The 18,474-nt window shown below is 41.1% G+C and overlaps 1 protein-coding gene across 6 annotated transcripts in view; it reads right to left on the bottom strand.

Annotated features, from left to right (window-relative positions):
• Positions 1-631: 631 nt before the first annotated feature.
• LIMCH1 (LIM and calponin homology domains 1) overlaps positions 632-18,474 on the bottom strand; it is a 206,224-nt gene continuing 188,381 nt past the window's right edge. For 5 of the 6 annotated variants that reach the window (XM_069977568.1, XM_069977572.1, XM_069977571.1 and 2 more), the window contains 11 exons: positions 16,771-16,799; positions 13,708-13,815; positions 12,375-12,467; positions 11,423-11,557; positions 10,607-10,734; positions 7,423-7,523; positions 6,023-6,116; positions 5,465-5,542; positions 5,271-5,379; positions 4,665-4,767; positions 632-3,944 (listed from right to left, as the gene is read on the bottom strand). In XM_069977568.1, coding sequence (XP_069833669.1) covers positions 3,919-3,944; positions 4,665-4,767; positions 5,271-5,379; positions 5,465-5,542; positions 6,023-6,116; positions 7,423-7,523; positions 10,607-10,734; positions 11,423-11,557; positions 12,375-12,467; positions 13,708-13,815; positions 16,771-16,799 — 1,004 coding nt within the window. In that variant the 3' untranslated portion in view covers positions 632-3,918. The remainder of the gene's footprint in view (positions 3,945-4,664; positions 4,768-5,270; positions 5,380-5,464; positions 5,543-6,022; positions 6,117-7,422; positions 7,524-10,606; positions 10,735-11,422; positions 11,558-12,374; positions 12,468-13,707; positions 13,816-16,770; positions 16,800-18,474) is intronic. The other variant, XM_069977569.1, reaches the window with a different exon arrangement.

Here is an 18,474-nt window from a genome sequence, read left to right as displayed (position 1 = left end):
GCATGAGAAAGAGCACTGTGGCACCTTCAATCCACTAAGGAGGTATTAGGAGTGGAACGTTCAATAAGCAAATATTGATAGACTGTCCTAAGGTTAGGTTATCAATTTTTCAGCACCAGAACCTTAAAGAATAAAAAAAATATTGCACATTTTACAGAGGTTTAAATTTTGCAGTGGACCTGTATACCTTGAAAAGGTTTAAAGTGTACCTGTTATAATTTTCTAAATCTAAATCAACAGTAGATGTGATATAAAGCAGGTATGAAATTTACATTCATTTTGGTTTTTTTTTTATAGTTATTATGGGAAACATGGCAATTCCTGTGTTTAGTCTCTTTAAAAAAAAGGGGACTAAACACAGGAAGTCCCATTATCTGAACGCTGTAATTGGTGGACACAATAAGCCGTCACATTCTCTACTGGTTTTCCTGTGTTTAGTCACTGCCTTCAGGAGACTGGACCTGGATAAAAGCATGATAACTTAAAAATAATGAATGCAAATTGCAAACTAGCTTTCGATTACCTGCTTATTAGGTCAGCCAGGTGAGGTTTCTGCAGCTTCATGTGTTTGGATGTATACAATAGCATTACATTACATATCCTGTTACAAAAAAAAACCCCGGAGTCTAAATGTTGTCCAATGTTTTATTTATAAACATACATGTACTATAAAAGCTGTTGCATGTTTTTGTTTTATTTTTTTTTACTGATCTATTTTCCAACTCTCTAGTGTTATATGAACCAGATAGGACATAGGAACCGACACAACATTTTTCCTCAGTTAAGGCAATATGCACCAAACCAGTATAACGTCACAATAGACAGAATTAACACAGACACGGTGGCTAGCCGATGTTCTCGGTAACCACTAAGCATGGCGTGTTATGATGTAGTGAGAGTAGGCCTGTTCTATCAGTGAAGTCCATCAGTGTGTTGTAAATATAAAAAAAAAAATATTAAAAAAAAAAAATAACATCACCAAAAATACATTTCCAATAGTACTGACAAGGTTAGTACTCAGCAACACCAGAAGTACAGAAAGTCAAAGATTTTGTATCACTGCCACAAGTAGCAGCAGATTGCACACAATACACTTTGTTAGCAAAATATACAATGTAGTCACACACTAACCCCGTATTTGGTACGCCTGACAGTAAATGACTATTTATAAGAAGTTCGGAGGATGCTGGAAACATGAAACTGTAATCTACCTTAAAGTCCAGCTTTAATCACAACCAGAAAATTCAGGTGTGAAGGTCTGATGCCTCAAGCTGAATAATACAAAGGAATAGAAAGCTTAGATATGGAGGCTGTTTGGTGGGGTTAGCCAGTTACCGTAGACTGGTTTTACCTGTACTGTCACATGGCGGGGACACATTGGTGTTTTTTTTTCTCTTGAATAGCAAAAAAATGATGGTTAAAAAATTATTTTTGGCTATGTATTGTTGCAGTGCCTTGTTGTCTCCATGTCACAGGTGTAAACAGGGGCTTAAAGCAGCTGTACAGTGGTGGACCCTACCAAATAACTCTATATGTAGCTTCCTGGAGCACTGCAATAATACCATGTTGCAATGAGTATATTCCATAAGTGAATTTTGAGTCAACCCTTACGATTCAACTGTACAGCCCATTCATCCAAGTTGCGTCTGAAAGAGACTGTGATGTAATACACACATACCAATGTATTAAAGTAGCTGGTAAAGGGACCATAGAATACCGAATGCTTACAGTGTGCTGGTGAGGCTTCAGTAAAGCATGGATTTCTGCTGTTATGTACATACTGCCCCATGTGTTGTAATGCAGATAAATAGTAAACCCCATCCCGGATAAAAGCACTGATGATCGCTGAAGCAGAAACCCATATGTATAGCTTAAACTATCGCTCCAACACAGAACACAATCCTGGTTATAAAACAATGGGCGCTTTTTGTGCAATGCAGGAAGCTATAGAGTCTACAGACACCATGCAAAGTGTAAACATTAGTTATGGAAAAAAAAAACAGATCCATGCAAAACACATCGGAAAAATAATAAAAACAAACTCAAAACTTTTTTTTTTTTTTTTTAAATACCATATATTTTCCTTTATAATTCAAGCTACAGCTCTATGATAAGCACAGACCCCATCCTGTCTCCCTCACCTTGCTTAATAATGTAGCTGTATTGCATCTGTTGCACCTGCAGGAACATGCAACAGTTTTGCATTTTAAGGCACCATTTGTATGTCGCAATATATAGCAAGTGCTGGAGATGTATCAAAGCCGTACATGGTGAACACATGGTAAAGAACCTATTTATAGACGACATGCAAAATAATCAGTGCTAGTGCTAAAATAAATAGTTGCTATAAGCTCAAGAAGACCTATTATTGCTTATGCAACAGCAGATATGCATTCTATTCTCTTACAAACATAGACAGGACATACAGTCCATTACACACTAATAGGGCACCATTGTTTTTATGGTGGGGCATCCAATAGCCCCTTCTTAGGGTGCCATGTGCTGGTATAGCTGTTACTCAGCCAGCCTTCTGCCTCTCCAAATGGCTCAACAACATTCACAAGCTTCCAATAATATGTAATTCCTTCACAATGTAAAGGTCAAGCTGACACTGCAAATTCTGAGCATTTGGGTTACCAGACACTGAAAGACCACATTTCACAATACAAAATATGGTTCTGTCTCTTTCATCTACTAAACTTTACTGACACGGCCATAGCTATATTGGCTGTCTCATCCCTAGTCAGCCATATCGTTCATAGTGCACATTAGTTGAGTGACCAGGCCTGCCCTGTACATTTGAGTGGCACGTAAAGCCTGGCGACACTATAGATGTAAAATCCAACCGGCAGTGCCAAACCCAACGCTCAGTGTAAACACAAATTGTCTAAATCAGTCAATACCTCAATACATACTGGACAACACACCCATGACCCCTAGCACTATTTTCGGTGTCATAGCACCACCTAGTGCCACAGTGAATAAATGTAGCTGAGTATTCCTAGATTACCTACATGTAATGCACAAAGTAGGACATTAAGTGGTATGCACATATGATAAGGCATCAGTCACACTAGTATATGCATTCAACACATTCCAACTGTGGTTACATTCTATGATGAGAACTTCTATAGAGACCAAAACAGCAAAGTCCTTTTATTGTGCTAAAATGTCTATACCCAATAACATTCATATCTATCAGCTGTCTGCAAAGTTTCACACAGATACATCACTATTGTTCTCAAATGCTGGAAGGATTGTATCAAGTGACCCAAGATTAGAGCATATATCTTCCTTGTATGTAAGACTCATGGTACAGTCGGTGTTACCTAATAGGAATCTTAAACTTAGCGCTTCATCAGCCCAAAAGCAATAAAGGTGCAAACCACTGGACACCAGTAAGTGGGACCTGGAGCCTCCACGTCACAGGTCTAAGTAGTGTCTCAGTATGTCACAACACCACAATCATTAATATCATGTGTGTAAGGATAGAGGTGTTCTCTGGTTACATGTGATGTAACATGTGTGTACAATGTAGCCCTATGTGTAGATATACAATCAGTTGCACCATATGTAGAATTAAGAGGCACCTCCAGGGTGTGTTACTTATCAAAGTCTTGCCACCCCCGCGTGCAGGCTATTTGTAAACCAGGGCCTGACTGAACCCTTCTTGGCAAATACACAATGCTCTTTTGTGGTGTTTGTTAGGTTTAAATCTACTGGATTTGTTTTGCAAATGACCATCTGCATATGTTAAGCAAATCATGTAGTATACTAGCAAGCACCACACACAGTTCTTCCTTCTTGACATGAGATGAGCGTCAGGATCGCTGCAGGTAAAAGTGATTGTCTGAAGTCCGCCTTCATGGGAGAGTGTAAGCTCTTCTTTACGGAAGGTCTTCATGGCAAATGCTGGAATCACAATGGGGTAGGATGACCCGCCGCTGGAAGAAATAACGATGGGTAGAATTCATTACTAACTTCCTACAACATGTTTTTTTGCCCTATAAACAGAATATCAGAGGAAATCTCACCAATAGGATTGCCACTAATTTTAATGGAAGGAACGTGGAATTTTTTTTATTAGGCAAAAAATTGAGCTCTAACTAGGATAAAATCAGTACAGAATGACATGGTGTTAAGTGGTGGGCATTCACTTTAATAGGAATATATATTTTTCAGAATATAGAAAATGAACATGAGAATAGTGAAGGCTCTATTATGTGGGGTGATTATCAGCCAAACAGGGCCAAAAAGCAGCTGACGATCACTGGCTGATCAGCTTGTCCTGACCCGCTAAAGAAATCATCGGCCACACACCTCCCCAATATAACAGGTAATACGTGGCCATGAGCTGATTTTGGAAAAGGGCCGGACAAGCGATACAGTGGTTATTTGTACGACCCGAACGCAAACTGATTGGTCTTCTGAAGTTTCTGTAAAATGAGCACCGATTACCGAGATCAACTCACCCAATATGGTCCAAACACCTACAAGGAAGGATTGTGCTGATCTTTCAGTGGGTAATGACCTGTCCACCCATGTCAGTAGGTTAGCAATGGCAGGACAGCATGTATTTAGGATAATGTTAAGATGAAAGAAATATTTTAGCTAAGTAGGTATAAAGAAAGGTCTTCTAAAAGAAAAGAAAATAGGAAACTCACTCCTGGATCTTGCGTAACACTCATTGCAGTTTAACAGGCCATTGCGGATCCTGACGTCTGTTCCAGTAGTTGCACCACCAAGCTGTCCCTTACAGAGTCCACACTAAAAATAAGGAAAACAGGGTTACTGACAGTCTCCCAAAAGGTGTAAGCCAGGTACAGCAACCCTGATTTTACAACTTGGCGGATTCATAGAGATTAACATTCTATTAGTGCTTGCAGCAAGGAACCGTTAAATTTGAGAGAAATACTGCCTGAATGGTATATTTTCTAAAGACAAAAGCATCAGTTCTCTATGAAGCATACATACATAGAAATATACTATTCAAGAAGCAGCCCTAGGTTTATTTCGGACTCCAAACAACAGATTCACAATGCGACCCCTGTGTACACTACTCTCTTCGACCCACAACGACCACTATAAACAGTGTCAGACAACATGTTATCCATATGGATGGAGTCAATGGTCTTAGTGATAATCACTACCATGGAGCCAGTTGTATGACGTGATTAGTATGGATTCCAAGGGCAAATGCATACAAAGAGCATTGAAAAGGGAGTCTCAAAGTTTTATCACTTTATTAATCACAAAAGAAAACCACAAACCTTGAAGCACTGGATGTGAAAATACAGACTGAGTGTTTCGATTATCATGGCCGCCCCCTTGCCAAGAGGAAGTCCACATGTAGAACACAATTTCTTTCCACTCACAGATCTGAAAAACAGCAAATGACTTAGACAACAGAATCCTGCACATTATTAATGGAAAACCACATTCTAATACAATTGTCCTTTAGTACCTGTTGAGTGACTGGCCTGGAGAGGTTGGAGATGGCGAGGAGTAGCCAATATCCCTGGGGCTGTCCTGGGAGATAAATCTGCTTTCCAAGAGACACATAATAGTCATCATACTGATGCTGGGTAACAGAAGTGGTGCTATGTAGTGATAAATTCCATTAATGTGTATAGCACAACACAACAGCTCTTAAACAGGTGACATGAGCAAAAAGTTATAACATGTTGTCATATTAAAGGGGTTGTATGTAAATAGAAAAAAATCCCAGGGACAGTCCATGGAGAGAAGTGGCATGGTTTCTGGATTAGGGCGATGGTTTATACATGTGATAGCCTAGAGCTGTTACATGACCATTGATATACATGACCAATGATGCCTGCTATATTCTTCTCTTTGACATACAGTAATGCCATTAGGAATACAGTACCTGAAGGGATATGACCAGAACAAACATTCTGCCATAAATATAAAGTTTCCCTCACTTTATTACCATTATTAAAAAATATAAAAACATGCTATAATACGTAACAATTGGTCCTAACATAATAAACCAAAGACTCACCCTTTTGACTCAAAGCAGGGCGTCCTCTGCTGGACACTATTATTACCCACACAGTTATTAACATCCTCAGATACATGTGTTTCGGGGGTCAGCCCTACCAAATATAAAGCGTGAAAACAATGTTATTGTAAAAAGGAAAGAACAAAACCAAGTGCAAGAAATACTGCCATATTTAGTCACAGACATCTCATCAGTCACTATTAACTCTAATAGATGGAATAAAAATACATTTGTTACTGAAAACCCTTGAAAGCTGAACTGTCAATGCTGGTAAGTGAGACTGGATTACATAAACCAATGTAATAATAATTATTTCAGGTTCACCTTATAGGACAGCAGCTATATTCAAAATGTAAAAAAAGAAAGTGTCAGCAATAACACCCAGTAATGGATAACTGGATCCTAAGTCCAATAGGAGGTATCATTAACTAGTAATCTACTGGGGCGATAGACCCCATAAACACCTATATTGCCTATTGGTTAAAATATAACTTTTATTAAATAAATATAAAAAATCTATGAAATTGAAAGACAGCAAAAACGCAAAATGTGAACAGTGAATTAAAAGGCTTTTCACGATCTGCCCATATACTCGATAATAAGGAATACAAATAAGGAATAGGAGTACATCAATGAACGGTTAGTACTCACATCTGAGTCACCACAAACGATTTACTTAACCCAGAGGGGATAAAGCAAGACACCCCTGTGGGTTTAGATGCCTCCTATCCTATGATGTATATTGGCAGGATGACACTGTGACTGGGTTGACCTATCTCGACCCTTGAGCGATTTAACGCGTTACGCTCAGCTAGCTAGCCCCCCGTATTGTCAGTAGCAGTGTCATCCTATACGGCAGTGTGAAAAGTATTAAAACAGCCCTGTGTCTGACATGTTTCGTTGCCAACGCAACTTTCTCAAAGACTATGGCAATAACACCCAGGGCATATACTTAGAGTGCAAAACAACAGTGACACTTTTGGCTGGGTTCACACTACGTATATTTCAGTCAGTATTGTGGTCCTCATATTGCAACCAAAACCAGGAGTGGATTAAAAACACAGAAAGGATCTGTTCACACAATGTTGAAATTGAGTGGATGGCCGCCATTTAATGGCAAATATTTGCTGTTATTTTAAAACAACGGCTGTTGTATTGAAATAATGGCCGTTATTTACTGTTATATGGCGGCCATCCACTCAATTTCATCATTGTGTGAACAGATCCTTTCTGTGTTTTTAATCCACTCCTGGTTTTGGTTGCAATATGAGGACCACAATACTGACTGAAATAATATACGTGGTGTGAACCCAGCCTGAGTCAATGTACATAAGTTTGCATAACATGCTGCTTGTAAATTATGCCACTGAAAAAAAAAATTAGAGGGGGACACAGCTTACCTAACTGAAGGTGAAGTTTGGTAGAAGCATTGTGCTGCTGTGCAGGCTTTTGGTCCATTTCCTTTACTGATGTAGACTTGTACTCTTCTGTATCAGTACTGCTTAGAATGGCAGAAAGGAAATGTTATTAATAGAAACACCAATTCTGAACACAAACTAATATGCTACAAAATGCATAAAAATGTATTCTGAATATTTTATGTGGGAACCCTATATCATTACCACAATGGGTGACTGAATGCAGAAAATGTATAGGACAGCATTCCTAATCTCTCCAGTCAATATTAAAGGGGTATTCCAGGGAAAATAAGTTAGAAAATTTTACAGATTTGTAAATTACTTCTATTTAAAAAAAAAATCTGCAGAAAAACTCTGTCCTGCAGGAAGTGGTATATTCTTTCCAGTCTGACACAGTGCTCTCTGTTGCCACTGCTGTCCATGACAGAAACTGTCCAGAGCAGGTGAGGTTTTCTACGGGGATTTGTTACTGCTTTTGGCAGTTCATCACACAGACAGAGGTGGCAGCAAATAGCACTGGAAAGAATACTCCACTTCCTGTAGGGCATACAGCAGCTTATAAGTACTTGACGTCTATATAAAACTTGAACAGGAAGATACAGTATGGACCAATAACAGTCTATAGGGGCTGTATTATAAATCTGTACAACATGAAACTGTGACACAACAGTGTGCACAAAGCCTTAAAGCAGACCTGTCAGCAATAAAACAGGGGTGTTGACTAGAATGGACTAGCAATCATGATTTTTGACATACCTTTTTTTTTTAATCTCCATAATCCATTCCAGCACTGAGATATCACCATTTCTATGGCCTTTTAAACCTTATATGTAAATGAGGCTCAAAAACCCAGAGGGTGTCCCCCAGCACAGCAAGAGCCCAGGTAAATCTAGCCCATGGACCTGGGCTCTTACTATGCTGGGAACATCCCCTGGGCTTTTGAGCCTCATTTACATATTAACAAAAAGTCTTATATCTCAAACCTGGAATACTGATGACCAGCCCTAACTAGCCATAGGTTTATTTCCACCCCTGTTTTCCTGCTGACTGGTCTATTTTAAACCCTTAAACAGATTACAGAAAAGCTGGCCGATTTTGACCATAGGTGACCTAGGTGACCAGTAGGGATGAGCGAACCGAACCGTTAGACCAGGATACAAGGGATTATTACTCCTAGAACAGGCATGTCCAAACTTTTTTTGAAGAGTGCCAAATTTGATGAAGTGAACATGTGCGAGGGCCGACCATTTTACATGCTACATGCTATATGCTTTATAACACAGGCAGATAATAGCAAGCTGGATACCTGGGGGGCCGTAAAAGTTCGGAACGCGGGCCGCAAATGGCCCCCCGGACGGACTTTGGACATGCCTGTCCTAGAATCACTTGTATAGTGTGACATCACCCCTGTTAGTGTAAGACCTTCAATTAGTCTCCTCAGATATACCTGGGTGCTGCCTAATCAAAAATGTAATGGGACAGCTGTCTGTGAGTATTAACCAAGACACATGAAAGCAACTTCAGTGTTCAAGCTTATCGAATTTATTAAGGGAAAATCAGTTCATATCTTTATAATCAGGTTAAAAAAATAGAAGAACCCCGTTTAGCCACAACAACAAAAAGTCCCAAAAAAAAAGTCCCATCACTGTCCCAGAAACAAAAAAAGGCCAAAAAAAAAAGTCCCATCAGCTGTCTCATCGTCTGTCCCATCACTGCACAGTTGTGTAGACAAATGTTGGCGATTCATTGGGTATCTTGGTGTCCAAGACCGTGCACTCCAGTGCTGATGTCTGGTCCTTTAATTATGGGCAAGGGCAGTACATGTCTGTTACTGCCCATTGGGTCAACATTCCCCCAGAAGACCACCAGAAAGTTAGCCCAATCACTTCCCCGGTGCTTTAGGGGGCCAGTTCTGCACAAGTTCTGCCTCCACCAGCTTGCAACCATCCACCGCTTTGACTGCAGTCCAACCTGCCCCCGGTGTCTTACCAACGATGTCAGGCCCGGCGCTCTCAGGCTGTCCTCCATTTTGTGAGCCTGGGTGAAAGAAGCCACAGTGGGCAGGAGCTCCTCCGGACCATCAGGGAGGAGAAGGAGGTATATGAATGGCTGTCCCAAGGTCAACTAACGGTGGGAAGTGTTGTAGCCCACCTTTTCTCTGCAGTGCAGCAGGGAGGGCTGCGTCATACACTTTGTATGGCACATGTGATAAACCTCATAGTGCACAGGTTTCTTCGAACATGTCGTGCCAATTGTTGATCCCTTTTGAGGACGCGACTCTGAGCAGGCATCAAGGACATCATCCCACTCGTCCGTATTCTGGAAAGTGCAGTAACTAACCATTCTCTTCCATGAATAGTCTGTTCGCAATCATACTGGCCTGGGTGCAATAAGGTACTGCCTCATCCTCCTCAAATAGTCTGTTCCCAATCATACTGGGCTTGGTGCAATCAATTGGTGCCGCCTCCTCCAATAGTTTCTTTTCAACCATACTGGGCTGTTTGCAATCAAGTGCTACTGCCTCCTCCTCCTCCCCCTCCTCCACACTGGGTCCAATAAATTACTATTACTGCTGCTGGTTCCACTGTCAAATGTCTGTTTTCCACCCTACTGGGCCCAAGGAACTTTGTGTCCTATGTCCCGTGTAATCACTTACACCTTGGCTAATTTTTTTTTCACTATTTTTGCACTTTTTGATTGTTTTCCACTTTTTTCATTGTAATAGCAACTACAACTACACGAAACTATACCCTATCACACTCCTACTATTGTAGCTGCAATTATTCAGCCGTTATAGCAAGGTTCCTTTTAGGTTCAGTTCATCAAATCCGAACTTCACGAAAGTTCGCCGGATGTAACCGAACCGAACTTTTCAAAAGTTCGCTCGTCCCTAGTGACCAGCCATCTAATGTGTATGGAGGCCTCCGCACTCTGCCTCTCCAAGTGAAGGTAAAATTGAGACAAGCCTCCAGGGGAGCATGGCAGTAGTTTATAAACTTGCCCTTCTCCATTCAGAAGATGTGATCTTGCATGTGTATGGAAGGATCTGAACAGATCCTGAAAGAACATTCAGCTTTTGAAGGTGTATGGACATCTCACACACAGAATACCTGCCCTTCCCTCCCTCCCTCCATCTTCTACCCATAAACCTTTGTTGAAAATATACCTGTTCCTTTTTGTCTGATCCTCGACTGCTTTGTGAGTGGCTCCATGTCTAGTCAAGAACTGGGTTTGCACTTTATTTGCAGCTGAGTGTGAAGTGTCCATTAGATGATTTCCATCTTGTTTGCAGGGCTGAAAAAATACATGATATTTCATTAGTTTTTCATGTTTAAAGGTATTAATACATATGTGCCAGCTATCTCAACCAATTCCTCTATACATTGTAAATAAAGTGAGGGATAGTAAGTTGCTGCTATGAGAAAAAATGGTTGGACAGTGGGTTGCATAATATGCCTGATCCCTCTCTCCCCCAACATGACCTATCAGGGGAACTGGAGCCTTTATTGTCTTAGGGCCCTACAACGTAGAGCAAATATCGGCTAAGCAGAGCCATATCACCCTGTGTGACAGGGCCAGCAACAACTTCTTTAGCCGATCAAGTCAAAAGTCACAATTTTGACAAGTCAAAAAATCATCAGTTGTTGACCATGCAATTCCCATGTAATAGAAAATGTGCAGCTGATGACTGATGGCAGTAAATGGACACATGAACGATCCAGCGATCATTCCTAAAGACCTGCCCACAAAATGCTCCAGACATGTATAGGCTTTGTAAATGAGCTGCACCAATGGCTGTGTCAGGAACAGCAGGGCTGCACAAGCCATGGTCCTGACACAGTTACATATAGCTAATCTTGTACTTCCTGACACAGCCATTGGTGGCAAAAGGAGGGTTATACATGATAGGCCATCAATATTATAATCTGAGCCGTAAGGTTTGCCATGACTATATGGCTGTATACCTGGAGAAAGAACATACCTCTGCCATCACCCCTGGTCCTGGCTCACTGTGGTTGGAGCCTGAAGTCCCATTTGTTTCAGATAAACTTTGATGGACACTGCTGACTGGTGACACGGTCAATGGCAACACGGTGTCTTCTATGATCTTCCTTTCCTAGAGGCACACACATTGTTGATCATTACAGCTTTTCAGGCAGACTGATAACTAATGCGGATTATTCCCAGCAAGAAATGTGTATGTTCTGTAAATTAACTGTCCGGCCTGTTCTGTTTAATGGTGGCACTGTCTACCTTATGTCTTCTAATGCAGCTGTACAAATAACAATCCTGGGATGTAGTTTCCTATACCTCTGCCTCATGGGAAGTGCACCTAAACTTTCACAAAATTCTTACAAGCCAGATGGACATGTGAGAAGTTGTGATTGGTGGGGGTCCGGGTGGTGGGTTGTCAGAAGTTGTGTGAAAGTTTAGGTACACTATAGGGCACATTCATTAAATGGACACCCCTAATGTATTATGGTTTAAACCAAAGGCATAAACCATGCAGAAATCCACACCTGCTTCAGGGCAGTTATAGATTGCTGCCCAAGCCCTGCAACAGGCGCAGGTCCTACTAGATTTACTAAGAGGTGTGGGCCTCTTAGCAAATCTCGCCGGGCAAATGGGGTACGAGTACACCAGTCTTAATATATGTTCCCCTTTAAATAAAAAACTGGGTTTAATTTTTCCCACATGTCAAAGGGGTGTGTCTCTACTGACCATAGGACGCTTAGATCTGATTGGAGTGTAATACTGCATAGGAATCCACCTCAAATCTTTAACACCCAGTTGTCAATATATTCATACACTTCCTGAAGGAATAACAAGGAACAGCACAACAAAGATGTTCCAGGATTATTATTTCCTAATAATTCATTTTTAAACAGGCCAGGAGAGCTGAAGTGAGAAACAAAAAGACTACATAGAAATACCTCCTCGTAATATTTCCGCTCCTCCTCTTCCACCTCCTTCTGAGCCTTCTCCCACTCTTCTTTTAATTTCTCTTGTTCTTTTTGATACCTTTCCTATTGTGAATTGAGACAAATATACAGTAGGTAACATAACAGGGACTGGCGATTCAATATATATTTCATAGGTCTACTTAGTAATTCATTAAAATTTTCTGGCTGTTCCCTTTCCTTTAAAACTATTATGAACCCAGGAGTAAAATTGTTCCCATCAGCAAAGAGAACTGGAAACACAGGGATATAAACTGATGAGCGAAACTAGAGTAAGTTCGGGTACCCAAAAGCCCCAACACTCGGCATTTGACTCCTGGTGGCTGGAGAAGATGGATGCAGCCCTGGGGCTGCCTGGAAAACATGGATACAGATATAGCCATAATTTGGTGCAGATTAGTGTTTCAGAATTCCATGTGAATTCTTTGTCAGCTAAGGAATTCCTGCATTACTGATCCTGTGATGATCGGATGTGACGTACATTTCTTATATATTCACCAATATAAATGAACAACATGGGACAAGTATTGGTGCTGTCTGGCTGTCCGATACTGAGTACTGAATGTTGGATAGAGATGTTGTATTTTGTGTGGTCGCAGTGCAGTCCTAGCATTATCATCTACTGCATTTATGCCGGCTGAAAATTCCTAGACAAAATCTGTGTGATCCCTCAAAAAGAATCCAGGTCAGACTTCAATCTGGTAAAATCTTAAGACTTTCAACCTTTATCCCTTGTACTTATCCTAGTAATGCTGTAAAACAGTAGTCATATTACTTCTACTGCATCTGTTAAAGGGATACTCCAGCCTAAGGCAAGGTTCACACTGCCATACCGCTATCTGTGGTCACAGACCTGCAGGTATGGACAGCAATACGAATGCGCATCTGTAACAGTCTGCAAGGACCTATTCATAGGTGTATAGTGATCCAGGCCACAACAGTGGTCCACGCTAGGGCCTACCAGCATTTATTGTGGTACAGATCACGGCCCCAGAACACACCCCTAACACCTACGTAAGAGTGAGTGTACCCTTTAGTGTTTAACACCTCTTGGTGGGGTTCTAATAGCTGGGACCTGTTAGGTGATCATCTATCCAGTACATATGTAAAAATAGTTTTAAAGGTGATTGCATGGGAGCCATGATGCCAGTAGCACATGACTACTAAGGCCACAGATTGGCTGCAGCAGCCACATGTTGGCCATTAGCAAAAAAACAAACCAAAAAAAACACAGGGTATAGTTTTTACCTTTAATGGTTGAATACCAATTTATTGTATTAAATATAAATAATAACTATTCCTATACCTGAAGTAACCTTTCTTGCTCCTGCTGCCACCGCTCTTGTCTTCTTCGCTCTTCTTCTGGGTCCCAAGCACAAAATCGACTTGGGGAATTAAGAACGGGCTGAAAGACCTATCAAAGACATAAATCAGCTATTTTTCTGATGTTTCGGCTGCTCCTACAACAAGACAGGGTAATAACACGCTAAAGCTTTTTTTTTAAAAAAACATTATTTAAAATTTCATGATGGTTAAGCACGCCTGTCGTTGGCCTTATCCACATTACCTCTCTGATATTCTACCTGTTGGTTCTAGAACTTAGGCTATGTTCACACACCATTAGAGACCGGCCGTTACGTGACCCCGGCTGGGTCACGGAACGGCCGGTCTCTGCCCCGGATGATCCCAGTCAGTACTTAAGTGCCGGCCAGATGATCCGTCCGGCCGCGGAACTCTGATGCGGGCGCATCAGCGTGCGCCCGCATCAGAGCTTCCCATAGCACACAGTGAAGCGAGCGGCCGGAGCCGCTCGCTTCACTGTGTGAACTGACAGGTCTTTCTGCGTCCGGAATTCATTGACATGTCAGTTTTTTGCGGCCCCGCATGGGCTCCCGGCTGGAGCGCATACGATGTGTGTACGCTCCGGACGGGATCCCATTCATCAATAGGCTTTGTTCCACCCTGCAAAACTACGGCCGTAGTTCTGCGGTGAGAACTGCGGCCGTAGTTGTACGTTGTGTGAACATAGCCTTAAAGTGACACTGTCACCCCCTTTGTGCATTCTGACATCTCTACACAGGTGCAAAGGGTAAATTTAGCAGTTTTCATACCTTATTTTATATCATACGTCATGGTGCTTGTTCAAGTAAAAAGTGATCTTTTATCAACAGCAGATTGTGTTAAGTGGGCGGGGCTTCATGTCATTAGCGACACCTAGCCCCGCCCACAACACCCCACCAAGGGGCGGGGCTAAGTGGCGCTAATGCCGCGATGCCCCACCCACTTAACACAATCTGCTGATGATAAAAGATGACTTTTTACTTGAACAAGCACCATGACATATGATATAAAATAAGGTATGAAAACTGCTAAATTTACCCTTTACACCTGTGTAGAGATGTCAGAATGCACAAAGGGGGTGACAGTGTCACTTTAAAATAAATCCCACAGTATCATGAATATCTAGTCCATATATCTTTAGTTATAAATCAGTTTGAGGATTATACCACTTGGTTGACTATCTACATTTTTCGCTAAAAAGTCAGGTGGGTGTGAACTTTATTTAAACCCTTTAGAACCTAATAAATTTTGATTTTTGCATTTGTTTTTTTCCCTCCACATATTCTAAGAGCTGATTTCATCTTCCCATTTACAGAGCCATATACAGGCTAGTTTTTTGCGGTCTTATTTTTTGTGGCCTGATGTATAATATTGATCAACAAAATGACCAAAAAATGTCCAAAAAAACCTGAAATTCTGGCACTTAGTATTTTTTTTTTGTTTGTTTACAACATTTTCTGTGCGGGATTAATAACAATTCCTTATGCGGGAGTACAAAATATGTTTTTTTCATTTTACATTTACAATTTTAAATGCACTTTAAGGGTGCCTTCACACATACCGTATCACTGCGTATATATTGCTGCAAGTTTCTCGCACATAAATCCACAGTGATACTGATTGCTATAAAGTCAATGTATGTGTATTCTCGCTGCGTGTTTGGTGCGATTTTGATGCGTGTTTGGCGCGATTTTTACATGCGAGTTTTGATTTTCTCATGATTTTCACAGGAGTTTTACACCACAAAAACGAAGCTACTTTTGTGCGAGTTTCATACGAGTTTTGTGTGATAAATACGCAGCGATACGGTATGTGTGAAGGCACCCTAAAACCCCTATTACACTGGGCAATCTAGAGAGCAAGCGAGTGCTGATCTGTCAGGTCAGCGCTCGCTTGCTCCTCGTTCCTCACCCGCTGCCAACACTATTACACACGTCGACAGTAAGCGAGGAGGTGCTGGGGGGGGGGCTGCCTGGGCGATCAACAGATTGCCCAGGCAGCTTATAGGAGATAGCAGCGGTCTGCTGGCACCGCTCCTATTACGCAGAGCGATGGCAGCAGATCGTTGTCAAGCTGATTGCTAGCGGTTCAGCCTGTTGAAAGACAACGATCAGCCAACATTGTGCATGTCAGCTGATCGCGGTTTTGTATTACACTAATCATTGGATTAACCCCATAAACCCATTAGCTATCTTGGGGACATTAAAAAAGGCTGCTATGCTCATGGGGTGTGGGTATTTACACTTTTCTCCCATGTTTTTCCATAATTTTCTATGGTGTGCCACTAATACACTGTTATTTTAATAATGAGGTGAACTTGCAACTAAAAAGAAGGTTAGAGCATTTCCCCCGAAGACAGAAAACCATCAGTAGACCTAAATCCTTGTCATATGTTGTTCTGCCAATGTACTAGATAATTCTATGCAGCCATTCTATGCATATACTGAGTTTCTGGGAAAGCTAAGTGACCATCGATACAGCAACTTGTCCATCTGCCAGAGTTGTTGCCACCCATATGGTAGATTTGTTTAGCAGAAATATGGAAGTTATGATGGCAGCCATATTGGATGTCAACACCTTTACCCAGAAAAAAAAGGCAACATTATTAGCAAACCTGAAAAGAGGACATGTCAGTGATCCAGATCTGCGGGTGTTACTAAGGGGAAATGCTCAGTATAACATAACAGAGAGCAAACACTGACCCGCACCCCTACATTTGCTGATAGCCCGCTCATAGACATAAAACTGGGTCTAAAATGTCTACTCCACACTTATAGACACTACAGCAGAACACGTTGGAGGTTAGAATCTCTATGAACAGTACATTAAGCTGATTAAAAACAAGCGCTGAGGTAGAAGGAGCTGCTGACAGATCAGTCATACACAATCCAATAAAGCCGATGGTGTGTGACGTTACTGCTTATTGTCTTAGCTTGGCAGACTGTGAAATACTTTGCCGCCTCTCCAGTTTTGCAAAATAAAGTTTAAGCACTCCGACAACACAAACACGCCAAGTAAAATTACTTACTGCTGAGTTCCCACTGACATCCAGCTCTCCTGTCAAACAGAAGCGAACAAAACAACTTTATTCTTTTAACTCTTGCATAAAAAAACTCAAGTAAGAACAGGTTATTGATAAAGTGCATGTGCTCTGATGGGGATTGTTTACCAGGGAGTGAAGCCTAGACATTTATGCTATATTACCCCTCTAGTGGGAGATGAAAGTGGAATGACCAACTGTTACTACTATAACACTGGTTTGTGTGGTTGGTGCTTTAGTAAAACCACCACTCGTGAATTAGGTGACATGATAATTCCTGTGACAAACAGGTGAATAAAAGCAGCATCATAGACAATGCAAACACAGATTTAAAAATATAGTCAAAAGGAACCTGACCCCATGGAAATGTTGGAGCTGGACTGACTGATTTAGCTCTGTAAGAAAGGTTTCTGTATACTTTGTGATTTATTCAGTGAAATTCCTGCTTATTCTGGGCCTAGGAGTCCAGTAGGCGGTCTCACACAATTATTGACAGATATCCCTGTGTAGAGGCTGATGAGCACCGCCCACCAGGCTCCTAAGTTTAGAAACAACAGAAATTTCATTGAATAAATTAAAAGTTTTACTAAATTTTTCCCCACAAAACTATACATCAATCTATATACTCTATGACCTGGTGCAGATATATTGGGCTGCATTTTCATGGTGACTATGTTATTATAAAGCATGCAAAAGAGTAACATGGTCATGTCTGCAGATGATTCAAACTACTGTGGTGATCTGATGATGACTGCAGTGAAGTTGTAATACCACACACAACCTGAGGACACTGTTTTCTAAAGAAAGCAACATTTTACTATACATTTTACCATATGACTTTAAGAGGATTTTTGCACAAGATCTGTTTTCAACACAAGAACAGATCATCCTTTTTTTTCCAAAACCTTCAAAATTTTGGCCCATGGTGCCACTTTCCAAGCCACACCATTTTTTGGTAACCATGTTCCTTGTACTTAGAAGCAAAAAGTCTAAAATACATAATAATGCCATGGAAGGTATGTACACATTTTTAGCACGAATCAAACGAGAATTTTGGTGCCTTACAAATTGCAAATCTTATTTTTGCACATCTCTATTCAGGATAAATATTACTGGTGATGAGCCTACATGAATTGCATGTGTTTGTAAGTTTGTATAGTTGTCTACCTGTGGGAAAATGAAGGGTTAGACTGATGGGGCGCAAATGGTGTCAGGCTGGGACACTGTGGAATGGAAAGCTCCATCCACGAGAACACAGCACTATAATAGGGTGATTCCTCTGTTCTCTCTTCTCAATACCAAAGCCAAGAAGGAGCAAGGAGGAAGTCCTCTCTCTCTCTCTATAGCCTGCGGCACAGCTGTTAAGGAGTCATGTTCATCTCCATTGGCTTACATATTAGAATGTAAAAGGCTTCACAAAGCTGGTCATACCCGCTAATAATTGTTGGCCACAACAGCTCTTGATCAACAGTTACAGTGACTGATTCCCCATTAAACAGTACTAGCATCTGGTAGATGAGAGACTTGTAGTGGTGCTAATCATGCTGGAAACAATTGTATTAAGAGAAGAAAATCCAACCTCTATGTACAATATTTTTCCAACTTTAGGTCTCACAGCCCCTATAGACAATACATAGACAGTTGGAGCATACAGTAACTTGGCTGGGTTCACACTGCCTTTGTGTTTACATT

The sequence above is a fragment of the Dendropsophus ebraccatus genome, chromosome 7 (genome assembly GCF_027789765.1).
Source record: "Dendropsophus ebraccatus isolate aDenEbr1 chromosome 7, aDenEbr1.pat, whole genome shotgun sequence".
Lineage (NCBI taxonomy): Eukaryota > Metazoa > Chordata > Amphibia > Anura > Hylidae > Dendropsophus > Dendropsophus ebraccatus.
This window is presented reverse-complemented; position numbering and strand designations above follow the sequence as displayed.